This window comes from Phodopus roborovskii, unplaced genomic scaffold, assembly GCF_943737965.1.
Source record: "Phodopus roborovskii unplaced genomic scaffold, PHOROB, whole genome shotgun sequence".
Classification (NCBI taxonomy): domain Eukaryota; kingdom Metazoa; phylum Chordata; class Mammalia; order Rodentia; family Cricetidae; genus Phodopus; species Phodopus roborovskii.
This window is the reverse complement of record NW_026126516.1, coordinates 1,454,947-1,476,005: the sequence shown is the minus strand read 5'-3', so window position 1 is coordinate 1,476,005 and position 21,059 is coordinate 1,454,947. Positions and strand designations below refer to the sequence as shown.

The following is a 21,059-nucleotide window of genomic DNA, read 5'->3' as shown; positions in this document are numbered from 1 at the left end:
TGATGGGACTCATGGGACAGACCCTCGATTTTTCTCCATGCTCACTGCCAGTGTTGGGCTTTCTTTGCTGGTAGGTGCTGTACATGGATGCCATGGAGTACTTCCCAGACGATCTGCAAGAGATCCTGGATGTGATGACTGAGAAGGAGCTTCGTGTACGTCTGCCCCTGGAGGAGCTAGAATTACTCCTGGAGGACTAGAGTAAAACCAGGGGTTGTGCTGGTCTGCAGAACAGTGAGGACAAGGGGGCCCAGGAAAGCGGCAGCCGTGCAAGGGCGTTTTCTCCACTGTCTGGGTAGAGTTTGGACTTACTGTTTTACATATTATATATGTGACCAATTATATGTACAGATGAAGTCATGCCAGTGATAAACCTTTTGTGGTTGAGATGTGTGCAGCTTCTTATTCTTTCTGCTCACCCCCCACTGTGAACATTGGCCTGTCCTGGTCTAGGCCTCTGATTCCAGAGTGCCATTGAGACCTCCTCCCCCTTCCCCTGAGCTGATGAGCAGAGACCCATCATTCTGTCTTCCATCCAGCACAGCAGATGGTTATCGAAATGCTTCCTGTCTTGCTCTGGGGACCAGCAGCCTCCACAAGGACCTTTGGGTCAGACTGGCACTGCTCACAGCTGCCTTCCCTCCCCTGGAACCCAGGTGCTCATTACTCAGTACCGTGGAAACCCTGGGGCAGGGCGCCAGGACCCTCTACAGGAAGCTTACTGTGACCTTAGAGCAGTCTGAACCGTGACCACAGCTGTTCCCGGCAGACCTGCCCGAGGCTGGTGAAGAGGGCTTCTTTCTGATCGTGACAGTGATGAGATTGCACTGTGGGGGAGTTCTGTAGCACAGCCTTTCTGCTGTTGGCCTGGCTGGGAGGATGGCATACTATATTCACGGCAGGGATGCCTGCGGGTGTGCAGAGCCTGTTCCGGGCCTTTTGAAAGTCTCCTAGACCCAGGCTGGCCTTGATCTCTTACTTCTCCTGCCTTTGCCTCTATTAATACTAATTATTTCTGTGTATGTCGGGATTTAGATATAGGACCTTCTGCTGTCCTGTGGGTGCTTTTCACTCTTCCAAGTACACATTTCTTACCCTTAGTTTTCAACACTCTAGCCAGGTGGCATCCTCAGAGATGAATTTTGATGTTGTGTAGCTTCTCACGGACACCCCATCTCCACACAAAGTGTACACAGTCTGCATAGGCTACCCATGTGTAGACAGAATTCTTCCTCACCCCCATGATAGCCACATCCTAAACCTGGAACCTTAGAATAACCTATGAAGGGTTAATCAGAGATGGTGTCAGATGCTTACAGTCCAAGCAGAGGGAGAGGAAGATTGACAATGCCAACCTGGCCTACCCAAGCCCTGGTCCAGCCTGTGCTACATATGAAGTTGTCTTAACGAAAGTAGAATTCCAAATGGCTGGGCATTTTAGTGCACACCTTTAATCCTGGCACTCAGGAGGCAGATGGCTCTCAGAGGTTGTGTAGCCTGGTCTGGCTACACAAATCCTGTCTCAAAAACAAGGGGCTGGAGAGATAGCTCAGAGGTTAAGAGCACTGGCTGCTCTCCCAGAGGTCATGAGTTCAAGTTTCAGCAACTACATGGTGGCTCACAACCATCTGTAATGAGATCTGGTGCCCTCTTCTGGCTGGCAGGCACACATGCAGAACAAAGAAAGTGGGAAGGCTGCCCTGCCTCATGTGGGTAGGCCCAGTCTGGTCACGTGATTGGAGAGCGGAAGAGTGGAAAGTGCCAGCAAGCAACCCATGCAGGATCTTCCAGTCTGCTGCAGGGAGCTGTGGGTGTGGCCAGAGCAGCTGTGGAAGTGTTGCTTAAGCTGACTGCTTCTGTCAACTTGACAGATGCTAGAGGCATTGGGAAGATAGAACTTCAGCTGAGGCAATGTCTCTCCCTTGTCAGACTGCACTGCAGGCAGGTCTGTTGGGCATTTTCTTAGTAACGACTTATGTGAGTGGTGCCACCGCTAGGCAGAAAGCAAACTAAGCAAGCCAGGAAGTAGCATTCTTCCAGGATTTCTGCTTCAGTTCCTCTAGGTTCCTGTCCTGACTTCCCATCGCAATAGACTATCAGACGACATAAACTCTTGCTCCGACCCCAGAGTTGGTTTTAGTCATGGCTTCCATTACAGCAATAGAAAGCAAATCAGACAACCCTTTATTGGGAGCAGAGAGCAGCACAATGACCAACCCTACACAGCATCCTTCAAGATAGGTTCTTTACTAACAAAACTCACTGGAAAATGGATTCCTTGGGGCAGCTTCCCATCCTTCCAGGCAGGGGAAATTCATTAACTTCCCTGAAGGCCACTGTGGGTCACTAGAGATAGAGCCCCTCAGGGGTGCCTTCTTGTTTTTTATAAAGAACGTTCTCTTTAGATTTTTTGAAGTCTTCATTTGTAACTTTCATTCTGCGTTCCCGCAAGGCCATCAAGCCAGCTTCTGTACAGATTGCCTTAAAAAAAAAAAAAAAAAAGTATGAGGCAGGCCAGCCTATTATAAACTGAGTTGTAGGACAGCCAGGGTTAGAGAAACCCTCTCTCTCTCAAAAAAAAAAAAAAAAAAAAAAAAAAAAAAAAAAACCCAAAAAAACCAGAACAGTGTATGTTCATCTCGAAACACTTATTTTTATCTTACAGAACTCACAAATTTCTGAAATAAAGTGTAAGACAGACAACACAAGCTGCTCATTTGGGAAGAGGTTATTTTCTAAATGACTTATATATCATAAATGTATAAAATGGGAAGACTTTAAGGGAGTCGAGTGGCCCAGGGGTCTGGGGTTCTGAGCTATGGCTGGGAGCTCAGACTGTGTGGTTTGCCCAGTCATTACTTTCTCGTAGCTTCCCTATCCTTATAGATATTTCTAGGAGATGGAGAAAGTGATATGCCAAAGGCAGGGAATTTACTTACAGCCAGAGCACATATTCCCATCAGATATGTTGGCACACAGTAATTATTCTAATATATTTTCTCAGTAGTTCTTGCCAAAAGTGAAATGAGAACCCTTGTGACACATGCATTAGTACAATCCCAGGCACTGGGGGATGGCTCAGGAGTTATGAGTGCATGCTGCTCTCGCAGAGGACTGAGTTTGGTTCCTGGCACCTACTTTGGGCTCACAACTGTCTGGGCTATACTCTCATGCACATTCCCACACAGACACATGTAATTAAAAATTAAATCTTAAAAAAACAAAAAACAAACTAAAAAGCTGGGCATTGGTGGCACACGGCTTTAATCCCAACACGAGAGGCAGAGGCAGGTGAATCTGTCAGTGTTGAGTCCAGCCTGGTCTACAGAGCTAGTTCCAGGACAGACTCCAAAGCAATACAGAGAAACTCTGTCTCGAAAAACAAAAAGAACCAACAAAATAACAAAGTGAAAATAGTTGTGGAAATGACCAGCAATTATTTACTTTAAATGGTTCAACCAGTAAGTAGGTGTGCATGAGGACAGGAAAAGGTGATGGGCACATGGGTATACATATGCTGGTATTGAACTTTTCCGAATGCTTGAAAAATTCTAAAAGTTCATGTAGTACAATTAAAATTTGCAATGAAAATTAAAAAACAAAAAAAGCCCTAAAACCCTAAACTAAGCCATTTAACCTAGTTCTGCAGAACTGATGCTAATGACCTCAGTGCAGGCATTGGCCCAGAAAAGCACCCTGTGTGTCGCTTCTAGCTAACCAAGGCACACACTGAGGAAGATCCCGCTCCTTGGACGAAGGAGCCTGCCCCACATTCACTGCTCACAGGCCTTGAAATAAAGACTGGGCAGCTGAGGAAAAATGTATCCTATAAAACCAACAGGTAAAATCAAGTAGCCCATCAACACAAGGCAGGAATAAAAGTACAGTGTGGGGGCCCCTCCGCAGCTCTGGGGTGGCCTCTCCCCGCAGACTGCAGTGTGGGGGACCCTCCGCAGCTCTGGGGTGGCCTCTCCCCGCAGACTGCAGTGTGGGGGACCCTCCGCAGCTCTGGGGTGGCCTCTCCCCGCAGACTGCAGTGTGGGGGACCCTCCGCAGCTCTGGGGTGGCCTCTCCCCGCAGACTGCAGTGTGGGGGACCCTCCGCAGCTCTGGGGTGGCCTCTCCCCGCAGACTGCAGTGTGGGGGACCCTCCGCAGCTCTGGGGTGACCTCTCCCCGCAGACTGCAGTGTGGGGGACCCTCCGCAGCTCTGGGGTGACCTCTCCCCGCAGACTGCAGTGTGGGGGGCCCTCCGCAGCTCTGGGGTGACCTCTCCCCGCAGACTGCAGTGTGGGGGACCCTCCGCAGCTCTGGGGTGACCTCTCCCCACAGGCTGCAGTGTGGGGGACCCTCCGCAGCTCTGGGGTGACCTCTCCCCGCAGACTGCAGTGTGGGGGACCCTCCGCAGCTCTGGGGTGACCTCTCCCCAGACTGCAGTGTGGGGGACCCTCCGCAGCTCTGGGGTGGCCTCTCCCCGCAGACTGCAGTGTGAGGGACCCTCCTAGCAGACTCTTCCCTGAGCAGGGCACTCAGGCCTGGTACAGTGGATGGATAAACTTAATGTTAGTGACTGATCCTTGTATGGTCACAGGGGTAGGGTCATTTACTTAACAGATCGATGTATTAAATGCTTTAGAAAAAAGCAAACCTTCTATTTGGATGTAATATTAAATCCACAAAGGCCAAGTGTATGGACGCCACCTCTAGAGTTTGAAGTCTTTCCTAACAGGCCAGATTCCCAGAGACAAGCCCCCAGTTACTCACCTTGATGTCAGCCCCAGAGAGGTCGTCCTTGGCCATGATCAAGTCATCCAAGGTCACGTCGTCAGCCAGGGTCATCCTGCTTGTGTGAATCTGGAAGATACGCTTCTTGGTCTTTTCATCAGGCAGGGGGAACTCAATCTTTCTGTCAATGCGGCCTGCAGGGACAAAGCTTCCGTCACTTCCATCCAGACTCAGACTTGGCTCCGATTTAGAGCCTTAGCCCACCCCCACAGGTGTCAAACAAGAATGCAGGAATGACACCCAAACCCTAAAAAGTGAACATTCACTTCTGTGCTTTGTGAACATCTACATCTGATTCCACTCCCTTAAAGCCCCCGATTTGATAACTTCAGGAATAAACGCAGGGACATCTTGGATGGCATCAGTGACCTACGTTAGAAACATGACAGAAGGCAGCAGCAAATTATGGCTTCCAGTGCTACCTGAATGTAAAAGACGAATCATGGCCTGTGACTCTCAAGTGCTCAAGGCTAGAAATTCTGAGTATGCGGAGGAAAGGATCGCAGTGCAAACCAAGAATGCCAAGGGCCAAGCTGCAGAGCCTCACTCTCTTAGCCAGATCTCAAGGAGACAGACTTGAAGTCATGCTTGTACATGTGGTGAGGTCAACTACAGGCACCTACCACCTTGTTTTCTGAGACCAGTCCAGTGTTTCACTGACCTGGAGCTTGCCAAGGACAGCTTACTAGGCAGGCCGGCCAGCCAGTGCACCCTACTATCTGTCTCTACCTCCGCAGTGCGGGGATCACAGCTGCACACCATCACACCCACCTTTTATATGTGGGTTCCGCAGACCCAATTCAGGCCCTCCTGCTGACAGACAGGCACTTTTCTGACTAGGCCATCTCTCCAATCAATGAGATGTGTTTTTGGTAAATTATGCTGCACAACAGTATTTGACATTCTGTACCATTGTATAACACCTCCCCAAAGCACATTTCAATCAGAAACCCATTAATTTTCCACAAGGAAACAAGCAAATTTGACCTGGTCTGATAAGTGCTGGATCCAAAGTTTCTATTCGGTTTGTGGCCATGATAACTTTTACATCTCCCCTCGAATCAAATCCATCCAACTGGTTCAACAGTTCCAACATTGTCCGCTGAATTTCTCTCTCACCTCCAGAGTTTGAATCATATCTTTGGAAAAAGAAGAAATGACGCAGCTATTCTGTTAGAAGGACAGGTACAGCAAACATGCAGCATGGAACTCAACGTTCTTTTCTTGTCCCGAAGGCCACTCCCTATCACTCTGGCAAAACAGTGTCTCCCAAAGTTTCCATCTAACAATGGCCACTGTGATGGATGAGTGATTAATGCCTTCTAAAAGGGCTGGCGGGTGGGAGCTGGCACAGGCTCCCTTTCTCTGTTCTGCTGGGTGTAGGACTGAGAACAAGCAAGACCCTGGTCAGAAGCAACCCTGATGCCAGTGCCCTGATCTTAAGACGCCATGGCTCCAGAACAGGGAAATCAAGCTTTTGCCTTTTAAAACCACCCAACTGTGAGAGAATATTTTTCAAAGATTACAGATCACGTATCTCTGTGCCTCAAGCTCCATCATTTTTCCTGTCTCCCTGTTTGGTGCCTGCTGGCCTAACGTACTAACTGGAGGGCAGAGACTATCATCATTGCAACGAGTCTCTGGAGTCCGGATGATACTGGTTCCATGCGAGTGCTATGATACAGATGGTGTTCAGACATCACCTGGGTGGGTGTTTAAGGCCCATGGAGGTCAGAAAGCAAGGACTTGCTACACAGGGAGAGCCTACCATCGTTTATCTCACACAACAGTTCAGGACAAGCCTACCTTTTGGTCCCAATGGCATCAATTTCATCAATAAACACAATGGATGGAGCGTGTTCTTCAGCAACTCGGAACAGCTCCCGAACGAGTTTGGGTCCGTCACCTAGGTACTTCTGAATAAGCTCTGAGCCAACCACTCTCAAGAAAGTGGCTGAAGTTTGGTTTGCTACTGCTTTGGCCAATAACGTTTTACCTATTTTGGGTAAAAAGAGCAAGACAAAGGAAACCATGTAACGTCGTTAAGAAGCTCCACCCTAATGGATGGACATATACCAGCCCAGCAGCTGTCTGGTGTTAACTTTGACTGCTTTGAATTCTTCCTGAAGTTATAGCAATGTCAGCAAATACCCTTTCCTCATTAATAAAAACTGTTGTGTGTGTACATGGGGCGTGTACCATGGAGCACATGTAGAGGAGAGGGACGACTTCCCAGAGACCCTTGCTTCCCTTCCACCTTCACATGGGTTCTGACCAGCAAACTCAGGCTGCCAGGCTGGTGAAGCAGGTACCTTTATCACTCAGCCATTTTCTGTGCCTGGTTCTCAGCCTGTAGGTTGAGACAGGTCACACACACCGGATATCCTGCATATCAATGTTTCCATTATAATTTACAACAGTAGCAAAATTACAGATATGAAGTAGGAAAGAAATAATTTTATGGTTGGGGGTTGCCATGACATGAGGAACTGTATTAAAGGGTTGCAGCATTTGGAAGGTTGAGAGCCACTGCTCCAAATAATTACAATAATTATAGAAAGAACTGCTCTGTACTAGCAATACAACTATCTGGTTTTGTTGTTTTTTTCCTGAAACGGAGCCTTTTCCTGGGTCCTTTCTAAGTTACATACAAATGTAATGTAACCAGACACGGTGGTGTGTACAGAATCTGGCATATGGAAGGTAGAGGCGAGAGGATTAGAAGTTGAAGGTCATCCTGAGCTATACAGTGAATTCAAAGCCAGCTTGGCCTTAATGAGGCCCTATGTCAAAACTCATGAATGAGTAAACAATCTTGACCATCCAACCCAGGATTAGAAGACCAAATAAACTCCAATGGAACCACCAGTGATAAAACACTGTCTGGGAATCCTAGTCCTGACCCAGGGTACAAAGCAGCCTCCAGCATAGGCCACAGGGCCCCAGCAAGGCGGTACTGGGTGGGCTTGGAGTGGCCAAAATACTGGATGCAGGACCAGTAGATGGAACCCCCAGATGAGAGCTGGGGAAGCTCACGAGACTTCTCAAGTCTGTGGTATGTCCTTCCTAAGGGGAGGCAGGTCCTCTCATGGATCTCAAATAGTGTTTCTAATGTCACAATGTCACTCGAGTTCCTAGTAGTTTTCTTCCAACACACACACACACTCACACACACACACACACACCCCATAAACAAGTTTTCAACCTTGGTTGACTGTGTAAACTGGATTCACTTTGGGAGTTCTAAGCAATACAGATGCTGGTCCCAGCTCCATAGACCAATCACCAAAGTGCTCAACTCAAGACTTTGAGTTGTTAAGACCGTGGCCCCTTTGAAAATGAGTGAGGAGGGCTGGGTGTCAGGTCAGGATGCAGAGGCAGAACTGGTACCTTCAGGCAGCTGGAAAAGGACCCAGGGCCACGCTTTGTGACAACATGTGGTAATGATGCTCTCCTTGGTCATGGGAAGAACGGAAGGTGAGAAACCTTAGGAGGCAAGACTACTCCTGGGAGACCAAGTGGGTAAGACAGACTGGGCCCTTTAACAGGATGAGATCTTACTGTCCAGGAGCAGCCAAGGAAAGCTGCCGTGTTACAGGGATCACTACACCAAAATCACTGCACAAGCCCTGCCACCCCACCCAGCACTGCAGTGTCCACATCTCATTCATTACATGCTGGGGAATCAGGGCTGCAGCTCCAGCCCCGCACCAGCTCAATGCTCTGCAGCTTCAGGCTTCTGGGGGAAAGTAAATCTCAGTCCTGTGGTAGCTCTCAACACAGGTCAGTTAGAACGCAATACCAGTTCCCTCAACAAATGACCACTCTTGCTCTAAACTGCTAACTATTGGTCTCTATAGCTCAGGGCAGCGACTGGTAATGAATTAAATGTGTATGTATTTTTATCATCATCCAGCAAATGTTTAGTTAGTACTACTACACCAGTAAACAGAGCTGATCCAAACACCTGGGAATAACTTTGAATGCTACCTCCACTACAGGTCTGGTGCTTGGCCATGTTCCAGATGAATGTGTGCATGCCTTTGAGGCTGGGACCAACACGGTTAACCAAGGCTGTGTGTGAGTGGGGGTATGATTTGCCTACTGAACCCCGTGGCTTTTGTGCATGCTAAGCAATGTGTTTCACTTCTTCCTCCCACCCAGCCCCAGAGTTAAGCTAAGAACTGTGGTGTCTTCTATCTCCAGTGCAGCAGAGATAGAATAGTGTGTCTACAGTGTCCCACATGGCATACCTGTTCCTGGTGGACCATAGAGAATGACCCCCTTAGGGGGCTTTATCCCCATCTCTTCATAATACTCAGGATGGGTAAGAGGAAGCTCCACAGATTCCTACAGAGAAGCAGCATTCGGTAAAAATGAAAGTCTAACTGAAGTTATTAGCATTATTTGACATGAAAATATCCTGCTTTCCACAAAAATAAATAGAACCCACACTCTCCTAAAGGAGATACACTGAGCTTCCACGCAGACCAGCGCATGCTCAGGAGGACACACGTCTCACTGGAGTCCTATGGCCTCCCTTTCTAAGCTGTGCTCTTTCCCTTTTCTTTTCCAGAAGTCAGCCTTTAAGACATTCTGGAGCAAAGTAAGACTCAAGAGAGTTAAGACTCACCCTTTTTGATTACACTACATCCAGAACCCAGGAAGACACCTTGACAGCACAGGGTATTACAATGTGCCTAGTCCAGCTGTCTGAGAGAGAGGTCAACAGTGGAGATCTGTGGTATCCCTGACTGACTTCTCTATGGGAAAGCAAGCCGAGATCTGGCCCATAGTCAGTGAATAACTACCTCTCCCCAGCACTTGTGTGAGCCTGTGTAAGGACACAGACACCTCCATACAGCAGCTCGAGTAAGCACAGCTAAAACATCAATCATGTCCTCACATAAAACTCACTCAAGTTTAAGTACACACAGTGTTAAACTGTTGCAGAACTATCACACAGTTAACAGTCACTTCCGGTTCCTAACAGTGAAGAACACATAAAGGACCACAACTGGAATTAATCAATAATGAAAAACAAATTTGCAAAATAACTCCAAAGCATCCTAAACAGGACAGCAACAAGAAACCAAGTCTGGAACCCATAGCTGGTCCCTTCCATACCTTAATTTCCTGGATTTGGTTGTCCAGTCCCCCAATATCCGCATAGGTCTCCTGGGGGGCCTTCTCCACCTTCATCACTGTGACCAGGGGGTCTGTGTCATCCATTAGCACCCCGATCACCGCATGCACCTATAAAGGATCAAGCCTTAACATGACTGTGAGGTCCCTTCACTGTTTACGACACGAAGTACCAATTACAGTATCTCTTTCCCCAGCCCTGTGAGTGCTTTGGTGATTCACTTCTGGGACAAACAGCCAGGTCTAAGGAGGTATTCCCGAGGGTTTCCTTAAAGACCAGCAACTCACCTTGTGGTTGAGCAGGACGGAACAGCCTGGCTCCAGAAGATCCTTGTCCACAAATGAAAGGATGCTGACGTAGTGTTCTGAGCCCACAGATGTGGACACAATGGCGTGATTATCATCAATGATCTCTTCCAAGGTTCCTACAGACATGGGGGTCCCCCTGAGATCATCCACTTTCGATCTTTCCTCCTAAATAATAAGTCAGGTAAGAAAAGCACATTAGCCTTGAAGGCAGATGATGCGTCTATCTGCCAATTAGAAAGCAGTGAATGCTTCCTTTTTCATCCATTCGTTTTCCCTGTGCGCATCTGAGCATGCAGAGACCAGGGGACCTGCCTTGTGTGCACATGGCTGCCCAGAGGGCTTCCGGTGGCTCTCTAGTCTCTGCCTCCTGTCTTGCTGTCAGGGGTTACTGCAGTGAGATATCCAGCCCACCGGCACCTGCTGCACTGACCACCACGCCTTTTGGGGCGTGGTGACAGGTGTGGGTGTGACCTAGGGGAACTAGGTCTGGGGTCCTGGACCCCAGCACTCTCTTCTCTTGCTGGCCAGTCAGAGAGCATCCGGAGGCATCCTCGGGATGGGAACCTGCTGACAGTCATCTGTCTCTGGTGTAAGTGATTTCTCCCTGAGTAAACATCCAACAGTCTATTCGTTTTCCCGGATTCTTATTTAGCCACGATAGGTCACAGGTGTGCTAGTCAGTAAGAGGGCTGCACAGATTCAGCACTCGACCCCCACCTGCTGACAGTTTTAGCTCTACTGCACATTCTCTTAGTAAAGAAGGCAGCTGCAGAAGGTTCTGCACTCACCTCTTGCTTTTCTTCCAACGGTTTCATCTGCTCCTGGTTTCTAATGAACTCTTCCTCCATGAGAAGATAGTCTTTTATCCTCTCTAACTTTAGTAACTTCAGGCGGCACTGAGTGTGAGGTGTCACTGCAATGAAAAGATAAGGCATGCTATACTTGGAACCTAGAAATTTACTATAAAGTTTTACTTTCTACTCATCAGAAAGCCACCAAGAAACTAAGTTCGGAGCTGGCAACACGGCTCAGTGGTTAAAGGGCTTGCTGCCAAGCCTGAAGACCTTAGTTCTATCCCTCAGACCCACACGGTGGAAAGACAGAACTGAGTCCTGTAAGCAGTGCTTTGACCTCCACATGGTCACAACTCATCTGGGTGTGCATGCAAGCACACACGTGCACACACACTGTGATAAAGGAGCTGAGGAGATGGCTCAGCAGTGAGCAGAGAACCTGGGCTCAGTTCTTAGTGCCCACACGGCAGCTCAAAAATGTGCTTGGCACACAGGTGGTGCACACATATACAGGCAGGCAAAACACTCATACACATAAACTAACTCATAAAAAAAGAAAACAAAAAACAAACCAAAAAAACAAACAAACAAAAAAAAAAACCCCAACCTAATAAAAAGGAAACAAGTTCACACAACCCACATTTTAATACAGTAACACTTCAGTTTACAGTTTAAACTGCACTGCCATTATGGGGCACACTTAATCCCAGCACTTGGGAAGCTAAGGCAAGAGGGCCATGAACCCAAGGACAGCACATCTCACAACATACAGGGCCATCAGGACAAAGGCGCTATAGGTAAAGGCACCTGCTGTGCAAGCCCAATGACCGAAGTTCCATCCCCAGAAAAGTGACAGGAGAGAACCAACTCCCCAAAGGTTTCCTCCGACCTTTACATGCACACTGCAACATGTGTGTGTGCACCCTGTAAAATGATAAAACATTTACGAAGCAATAAGTGACTATTTAAAGACAATGAATGAGATTTGTTTTTTTTTGTTTTTTGTTTTTTTTTCTCTTTTAGAAAAGGTTTCTGTATGTAGCCCCGGTGGGTCTGGAACTCAGTGATCTCTGCCTCCTGAGTGCTGGGGTTAAGGCATGCACCACAGTGTGCTGTGGATGGGATCTCTTAGCATGAGACACACTCATGTAATACTGCACTCTGAGATAAAATATAACTTCTACATGAACCCAGGGAAGGCTCGGCAGGGGCTGAGTAGAATGGGCGCTGAGGTTTCAGCCTCCCGGGTACCCTGCCTCCCTTTTACAGGCTATGCTACATGCAGAGTGGTTTCCTGGGCGCGAGGAAGACAGCTGAGGAGCAGGCGCATTACCCAGGGGCAGTTTGCTGGCAGCGTCTGGTCCCTTTGTTTTCTTCTTCTTTTTCCCCACTCTAGTTGGGACAGGAGGTTCGTATTTCTTTTTCTTGTCCTTGAGTTTTCAAGAAGAGTAGGAAAAAGAAGTCACATGGAAATCACAAAAATGCACATTTATTTTTGTATTGACGACATCTAGTTCTAGGGGGTACAAATGTCATCTTTCAGGATATTTAAAATAACTGTCTTTTTAAAATCAATTTAAAAAATTAAAATATAGTACATAATTTCCCCCCTACCTTACACTCATGGCCTCTTTTTGATTACCGTTACCTATATAAATACAACCTGTTGAGTCTGTAAAGGAACTGTCTTTTAGAAACAGATCACACATCCCTGCACTCTAAGATTTAACTGCATCGAGTAAACGTAATCTCTTTAGAGAAATGGCCATGATTCAGACTCTTTCAGGAAGTAGACAGAGGTCGGAACTGAGCTCCATGATTCAGACCCTTTCAGGGAGTAGACAGAGGTCGGAACTGAGCTCCTTGCCAAAAGTCTGAGTACGGTGGGCACTTCCTTCTCACACCTCAGTGAGATGCACACTCGGGCAATTTACCCTAAAACTTCCACAGCGCACACTTTCAAAATCATTAATCAGGCCAGTACGCTTCTCAAAAACAGCCAAGAGGTGATCCCCCTGTTACCCGGCTTTCGGAAATTACTACCACATCACTTTGTAAAGCTTGTGGCTCCACAAAGAACTCACTGAGCCCTAACGGTGGTTTCCACAGCCTGGTCAGATCATGTACATACCTTGTCATCCTTCTTGCCACCCCCAGGACCATGGCCACCACTCTGACTTTGACCCTGTTGAAAAAGAAAAAAGAAAAGACATCGATTTAGAACACAGCCATTGTTGACAAGCCTGAGGACGTGGCCTGTGGAATCTGAATTCTGGTCCCACCACCATAGACCACTTGACTGTGGGAAGTCAGGCTCCTCCACTGAGCTCTGGTGTCCTTAAGTGGATGATTCCAGCGCCTTCCCAGCTATTGCTGGAAATGAATACAGCGAATACACCCTTAGCACTTCTATGGAGTAAGTCCTACGATAGACTACTGGGTCAGGATTGTAACAGTCCCTGCGGCTTCACTGTGTTGGTCCAAATCCAATCTCATTGTATTCTTCACACACCTGCCCCCCCCCCAACTCCCAGGTCTCTTCTAGTCCATGCCTTCTCATTTGGCCCTCAGCCTCCCAAGAGAGCTATAACCCCCTAAAACAATCAGCTGAGCCGTCAGTCCCCCACCCCTTAGCTGCTCTGGACAGTCCTACACCTTTTATAAAGCTCTTAAAATATGTTGAACAGTGTATGAAGCATTCTTGGAATGTTACCTCATTTGATTTTAAAAAGAGATTTATTTTCTTGAAAGTATGTGTGTGGGGTGGGCGTGGGGGAAGCGGAGCCCCAGGATACCAGAAGGGTGTTAGACTTCCTGGAGCTGTTGTTACTTACTACTGGCTGTTGAGAGCTTCCTGACAGGGTGCTGGGGTCCTCTGGAAGTGCACCAATTACTCTTAACCTTGGAGCCATTTGATCCTCCCCCCCCCCATTTACATATAAGGAGACCAAGGTCCAGAGAGGTTTAGTGGCTTTGCTTAGTGTCAAAGCTTGTTACACACAAAGGCAGAATTCACACTCCGGTTTTCTCTTTTGCAAACCCTGCTCTAGAAAAGGAAGGATCTGTGTCCCACCAAATGGCCATTTAAAGCCTTTCAGTCTCCTCACCCAAACGGGGACATTAATAATCATCTTCGGGCCTGTCCTTAAGAAATAAGGACAACTATGAAGAAATGTCCGGCGCACGTTCGGAAAACTTTCCAGGACCTTTGCGGGTTCTGGCCCTCATCCACTCAGACGCACTGGCCTTGCAGCTCAGGCTGACCTCGGGGCTGGCTCAGGTCCTTTGCATTTTCTGATCCCTCTGACCGGCCCCTGCTTCCCTCACTTATGAGCACGGATTACTCCTCCTCCCTTAACTCAATTTAGGCCACCACTCAGGTTTCGCACGCTCGGGGCTCCCTAGCTGACACCCTAACAAAAACACCCACTTTCTTACCACACAGCCACAGAACGATGGCTGGCCCGGCCCTGCCCGCCCCGTCCCCCTCGGCGCCTAGAGCGGACTCCGGCCGGACAAAGCAAACGGGGGCGCCCCGAGCCACCGGCGGCCCGAGTCCGTGGCTCGGCCGGGCTGCCCTGCTCGGCTCTGCCCCTTCAGCCTCTACTCGACCGGCTCACAGCGCGTCCGTCCCCGCGCTCCGCCTTCCGTCCCGCCCGCCCGCCGAGCAGCACGGCCCGCTCCTCCCCGCGTCCCCGCCCCTGCGTCCGCCGAGGAGCCCAGGCCCGGGCCGCGTCGCCTCGTCCTCCTGCCTCCCGCGCCCGCGCCCACCGGCCGAAACCCTTAGTCACTCACTCACCATCTTCCCCTACTCGTTCGCGCAGCCACCGCCGGAAGTGCATCCACCAAAAACGACCCCGTCAGGAGCGGAAGTGACTAAGGAAAAGCTAAGGGAGCCTGCGAGGCCCAATTCCCGCCCAGGCGAAGTTGAGCGCGAAGGGTTCCTCCCAGTTGTTTTGCCCAGGGATTGGTTAAGCACTCGTGCGCTGAACTTAAAAAATAGTTTACTCGACGGAATTCTAAATAGCTGCCGTCTGGATGTTGTTAGGAACTTAAGACGATGGTCTTGGTTGTCAAAAACTAGGGCAATTTTGAAAATTAAAAAAAATTAAATTATGCAAAAATGATAACCGGAAAGAAGTATTTGCACCAAGAATTGGAATGGTACTTGGGACTGAAAAGTTGATGTGGAGGCCGGGCACATGCCTTTAATCCCAGCACTTGGGAGGTAAAGGCAGGAGGATGTCAGTGAGTTGGAGTCCAGCCTGGTCTACAAAGTGAGTTCCAAGACAGCCAGGACCGTTATACACAGAAACCCCGACTCAAAAAATAAAACAAAAACAAACAAACAAAAACTAAGAGGGGGAAGGAAAAACAGAAAGAAAACCGCTGTTCTTACAAGTTCAGTCCCAACACTCATAATGGGGTGGCTCACAGCTTCCTGTAACTCCAATTCCAGGGGATCCCTCACCATCTTCAGGCACCGAGGGCCCCTGCAAGTACGTGGGATGTAAACACACACATGCACACATAAATAAAATAATTAGAAATTTTAAAAAGACAGAGGGGATGCTGAAAATGGACAGAGTCCAAGTGAGACTGAGGAGGGTCACCCAAGCCTCGGGATCCTGGCCAGGTGCTAAACATTATCGTTAACTAGTGTTTTATTATCGTTAGTAACAATGAGTGAAAAGTTCTTCACGTTCTCAGTGTGCATACCCCTTGTGTTCTTTTTGCTAAATGAAGAGAGAGCTGGGGGAGAGGAAATCTGGCTGGCAGCTATTGGACTCCGCCTGGGTGCCCTGGGCTGTTACTCCCTCAGCAGCCAGCATCACTGAGTATTTTGAATACTCCGCAGACACCCTGAGAAAACCACACCACAGCCGGTTGCCTTGGTTGTTTCAGACACTTTGTACTGGGCTTTTTTTTTTTTTTTTTTTGGCTTTTATCTCAGTGAACTCCACATGACCCTGCAATCATTTCTGTCTAGGCCAGAGGGGGCTCATTCCCCCCCCCCATGGTCTAGCTGAGGGACGTTAAAGAGGCTAAGTGTAAACACAAGCCTTCAGCACACGGGGTGTACTCTGATTAGCCTAATCTCCTTCGCTGCCAGCTTCTATGTGCCAAGCCTGCTCATCAAGTTGACTCGTAGACACTCCTCTGCGCTGCCCACCGGATGTTGTAACATTAGGCTTAACCAAAGTCTTCCCTTGCGTGGTCTTTCCTTGACTGTTTTAGTGCTAAAGGCAGGAAGTTAAATGAGGGACTGGAGGCATGAACTGGTAACACAAAGAACAGAGCAGCAGAGAAAAGGAGAGCTGTGGTGATGGCAACAGCTTAGATCGTGTCATCGATAGCTGAGCAATTGGTAGGTGGCAGCCGAATAGTTTGTCAGCAGCCAGAGACCGGAGAGCATGTGATATGAGCAAGAGCTGGCAAGGAGTGCAGAGCTGAGGCTGGAAAAGGCTTGCAGGGACAGTGGAGAGATGCTACAGGAACTGGCTGCTAGAGACTCCCAGACAGCTGTCAGTTGTTCAGGGCCAAGGGTCTCAGATACCCCAGGCTAAAGAGTGGCTGTCCTAAGCACTGAGGGACCCTGACTTCTGGGGTCTACAATGGAGCTATACTACCAAGGGATGCTTCCAGCTGCTGAGGCATCCCAGTACGGAGGCTCACCTGGAAGTTGCCATGCTAGCTGCACCCAAAGGTGTTCCTGATGCCCTAGGACACAAGAGCCATCTGTGACTGGTAGAGCCAAGGGTCCCACTATCCAAGACTGTAGCAGCACCAGAACACTAGAGGGCAGCATCTGCCGCTGCCACCACATATCTGCTGGGCTGCTGTCCACTGCGGAGGACCAAGGGAAGAAAGAGCTGCCAGAAGCCAGCAAGCAAAGTGTTTCTCCTTATCTATGTATGATTTCTATCCAGGTAGAACAAAGGGACCTAAGCCAGATTACCCCACAAATATGTAGGTATGTATGTATGCATGCATGCATGCATCACATACATAATCTTGTTGGTTGCATTTAGAAAACAATGATGTCCACAGGAAAGGAATGTGGAGTCCCCCCCTTGCACCCCCTCACTTTGATGACTAAAGTTGTTATGTGAGTTAACAGCCAGGGGTGACGGCATGCAACTATAATCAAAGCACTTGAATGATAGAGGCCAGAGGATTGTGAGTCGGACGCCAGTCTGAACCCCACTGGGGGGAAAAATGAATAAATAAACTAGAACTTTTAAAACTAGGCAGACAGATCTCTGTGAGTTGGAGGCCAGGCTGGTCTACATAGTAAGTTCCAGGCTAGCTGGGGCTACATAGGCCCTGTCTTAGAGGGATAAAAAGGCTACAAGTGGAAAGGGTTAAGGAGCTCTGGTCTGTATTAAATGTGTACAGCAAGACTGAGCAACACTGGGGCAAAGCACTGCCTAGATTACCCAGGAATGTAACCCTAACCTAACCGAAAGGACAGGAGGGGTCCTAAGAAGCCAGCACACTCAAAGGATAGGCAGGTCACCGACTTGCCTTCTGCAGGACATCCACAGGCAGAAATGGCTCAGTCACACAGCTCTCTGCTTGCCTCTTCCCCGTCTCCACACAGTCATCTCTGCAGTTCCCCATCTTTCCAACTCACAACTTCCAGCCTCCCTAAGCATTAAGGGCTTTGTTAGCTGGATGGTGGTGGTGCACGCCTTGAATCCCAGCACTTGAGAGGCAGAGGCAAGTGGATCTCTGTGAGTTCCAGGTCAAGCCTGGTCTCCACAGAGAGTTCCAGCACAGCCAAGGCTGTACAGAGAAAGCCTTGAAAAACAAGCAAGACTTTGCTGACGCGCTTGATTTTGTTTATTTGTTATGTAGTAAACGTAACCTTTGTGGGGTTTTCTGTTCTATTTTTCCCCCCTATTTCTTGGATCCTCTTAAGAGAGGTGGTGTGGGTACTGATCTAGGCAAGGGGAAGCTGCAAGCTTTAGAAGTTAGGGGAGAGGGTGGGGGAGGGGGGAAGGGGAGAGAGTGGGGGTTATGAATAGTTGCATGTGGTGGTTCCGATGAGAATGTAACCACTCTGTAACTAATGTAACCACTCTGAAACCAAGCCCCTCCCCGTGTCTGGGCACCTCAGTGGTCATGTGTGGCTTTCCCTCTGCCCCCCAGCCAGTGTACTATCTCTTCTGTGAATGTCATAGCTCAGATCTCCTAGTCTCACCATGGTACCCATGCAATAGCTACTTTGCGGACACTCTCCATGCTCCGGGCTTCCCTGGGGGCTGGTGTGGGAATACTGTGATGAGCAGGAAGAAAAAAATATTTTCCCTAATGGGTTTTATAAGATGCAAACAAACAAAATATACAGCATGCCATATGCTAATAAATGCAACAGGGAAAATCAAACAGGATGAAGAGTGTGCAGCCATGGCGGGGGGGGGGGGGCTCTGACTTGAACTAACAGGAAACCACTGCAATGTTTTACTTTTCCTTCATTTGCGTCTCAACCCCAGAGTCTCATACAGGAAATGAAAGCATCCTACCTCACCGTGTATTTCAGAAAGCTAGTCGAAAGGGTCTCAACCATTAACCACATAGAAATAGCTAACAGTGAAGGAAACAGATGCTCATGCATGCCTTTAAACGTCACACACTGTACACATGTACTTTAACATCATATACTGTATGGCCCTTGATTTAACAATTTAAAGTTTGTGTCGCTGTGTGTCTGCAGGTGTGCACATGCCACAGCACGCCCGTGGAGGTCCGAGGACTGCTTTTTGGGACTTGGTTCTTTCTTTCCACCTTGTCGAGGCAGCGTCTCTTGTTTCCTGCCGCAGCATAGCACACTCCAGCCCAGGAAGCCTGCATGCTTACGGAGGGCTCTTCTGCTTAAACCTCCTATCTCGCAATAAGAGGGCTGGGATCGCAGACATGAGACACAGTATTGGAAAGGGGTCTGGGACAATTTTAGTATTCACTTTATATGTTTGGAACTGAAGCATTTTGCTATTTTTATTATAGGCACTCATTTAGATGTATTTTGGATGAAATTGCCTGAGATGTTAATCTGGTATTCTAAGTAAACTCCAGCTTCAGAGCCATGGCTATATACTGTTGTCCATACATGTTCTGTGAGGGAAGAATTCATTTTCCTGGTGTCTGACAGTTGCCTGCAGTTCAGATACGTATCAGCAGAGGGCGCGCTGCAACCAAATACTATCTCAGCTTTGTAATGCTTTTGATTCCAGCTCTTAATCCCAGCTCTTGGGAGGGAGACAGTGGATCTCTGAGTTTGAGGCTAGCCAAGTCTACTAGTTTCAGGTTTAGTTAGTTGGAGGACAGCCAGGACCTCCACAAAGAAAATCCTGTCAAAAAAAGGGAAGGGGAGTTTCTGGAGTCTTCTCTGCTGTCAGGCTGTCAGGCCTCCTAGGAGCAGCTCTTTCTCCCTGTGGCTCCAAGCCCTTTAGTCCAGAGGCCTCTTGAGGTGATGTGAATAGGAATGGCCCCATTGACTCCTGTGTTTGAGTGCTTAGCCTATAGGACGTGACACTATTAGGAGGTGTGGTCTTGTTAGAATAGGTGTGGCCTTTTAGAGATGTGTCTCTGTGAAGGCTAGCTTTGAGGTCTTATATGCTCAAGCTACTCCCAGTGTGGCACACAGTTCACTTCCTAATGCCTGCAGATAGAGATGTAGACCTCTCAGCTCCTTCTCCAGCACCATGTCTGCCTGCACGCTGCCATGCTTCTTGCCACGACGATAATGGACTAAACCTCTGAAACTGTAAGCCAGCCTGAATTAAATGTTTTCCTTTGTAAGTTATTGTGGTCATGGTATCTCTTCACAGCAATAGAAACCCTAACTAGGACACCTGGTATTTGCCCTCTCTCATGCTCAGACCCTGTGTTTGGACTCTGCTTCTGGAATCTGCCCCTTTCCTTCCCCTTCCTCCCCCTTCAGTCCTGGTCCAGGCTCTTCCTGGCTGGGACGACTAATGCTGGACAGGTCAAACTACCCCAATTCTATCTCCTTATTCTCATTGTCTCTGGAATCCCCAACTCAGGCATGTGGTGTGGCCTTTTTTTGCTCTTTGTAGATGGTGTGTCTTGCTCCATGTAGAAAGTTCAACGATCCCCATGGACTCTAATAAGGTAGGAGACCCCTTAGAAGAGACAGTAGACTTCTATTCTCTCCACTCTGCTTGCCAAAACAAACAAACAAACAAACCCCAAACTTTTGTTTTTACACCGGCGGCTACACAGGTCCACTAAAGAAAATTTAAATGTGTAAATGAGGGAATGTAAGCCATTGTACCACCCTGCAATCACCCGTGTTGGTTTGGTGTGTTCCTTTACGTATTCTCCTTTTAGCTGTATACTAAACAATTATTGCAGCCACACTATATAGTAGCACAACCCTCCCTCTGTTTTTCTGTTTTGACACAGACCACCTTATACAGTCCAGGGTAGCCTTACACTCACAATCTAGCTGCCTCAGTGTAGAAGCGCAGGCATACACTAACACACCCATCTCTCTCTCTGGTGTGTTTGGTAGGTCAGGGGCCAACATGTTTTGTGTTTTTCTCAGTTGCTTTCTACCTTGTGTTTTGGAGACAGGGTTCCCTGGCCTTGGAACTAGCCCACTGGCTGAGCTGGACCGGCTGCTTAGGAAGCCACAGGGATCCTCCTGTTCCCGAACCCCCAGCACTGGGATTACAGGTGTCACTGCCATGTCCGGACTTTTCACATGGATGCCAGAGTTCAAACTCAGGTCCTCAAGCTTGTGCGGCAAGCACTTTACCCACTGAGCCATCTCCCCAGCCGACTTCTGCTTCTGACTGAAGTATCAAATGATAAATAGTTCCTCTTTGTTATTGGCTATATTTTGAAAACAATTTCTTGACAGTAGTGTCTCATTGTATGAAAAGTTGTCAAAACCTAAACTGAATCTTTGTGTCACCTTTAGCAAAAGGAAGGTAAATAGAGGGGCATTTGTGTCCTGACAGATAGTCACCATGGCAAGGAACTCTGTCAGAGCCACA

General features: G+C 48.3%; 2 protein-coding genes across 2 annotated transcripts in view; one reads left to right on the top strand and one right to left on the bottom strand.

Moving 5' to 3' along the window:
• Nrde2 (NRDE-2, necessary for RNA interference, domain containing) overlaps positions 1-387 on the top strand; it is a 32,107-nt gene extending 31,720 nt beyond the window's left edge. Inside the window, exon 14 of the mRNA XM_051196456.1 lies at positions 75-387. Coding sequence (XP_051052413.1) covers positions 75-200 — 126 coding nt within the window. The 3' untranslated portion in view covers positions 201-387. The remainder of the gene's footprint in view (positions 1-74) is intronic.
• Positions 388-2,167: 1,780 nt separating this feature from the next.
• Positions 2,168-14,904, bottom strand: Psmc1 (proteasome 26S subunit, ATPase 1). Its single transcript, XM_051196455.1, has 11 exons — positions 14,831-14,904; positions 13,163-13,216; positions 12,365-12,461; positions 11,026-11,150; positions 10,217-10,402; positions 9,911-10,039; positions 9,037-9,133; positions 6,590-6,779; positions 5,771-5,922; positions 4,763-4,917; positions 2,168-2,481 (listed from the first exon to the last, which is right to left on the bottom strand). Exons 1-11 carry the CDS (start codon positions 14,831-14,833, stop codon positions 2,347-2,349), a joined length of 1,323 nt encoding a protein of 440 aa, XP_051052412.1. The 5' UTR covers positions 14,834-14,904; the 3' UTR covers positions 2,168-2,346.
• Between the last annotated feature and the right edge of the window lie 6,155 nt (positions 14,905-21,059).

Coding starts and splice junctions, on each gene's coding strand:
- Psmc1 (XM_051196455.1), bottom strand. Junction 10,040..10,216: donor CCGTCCTGCTCAACCACAAG/GTGAGTTGCTGG, acceptor GATCCTTTATAG/GTGCATGCGGTGATCGGGGT. Junction 4,918..5,770: donor TCCAGCACTTATCAGACCAG/GTCAAATTTGCT, acceptor TTGTCCCTGCAG/GCCGCATTGACAGAAAGATT.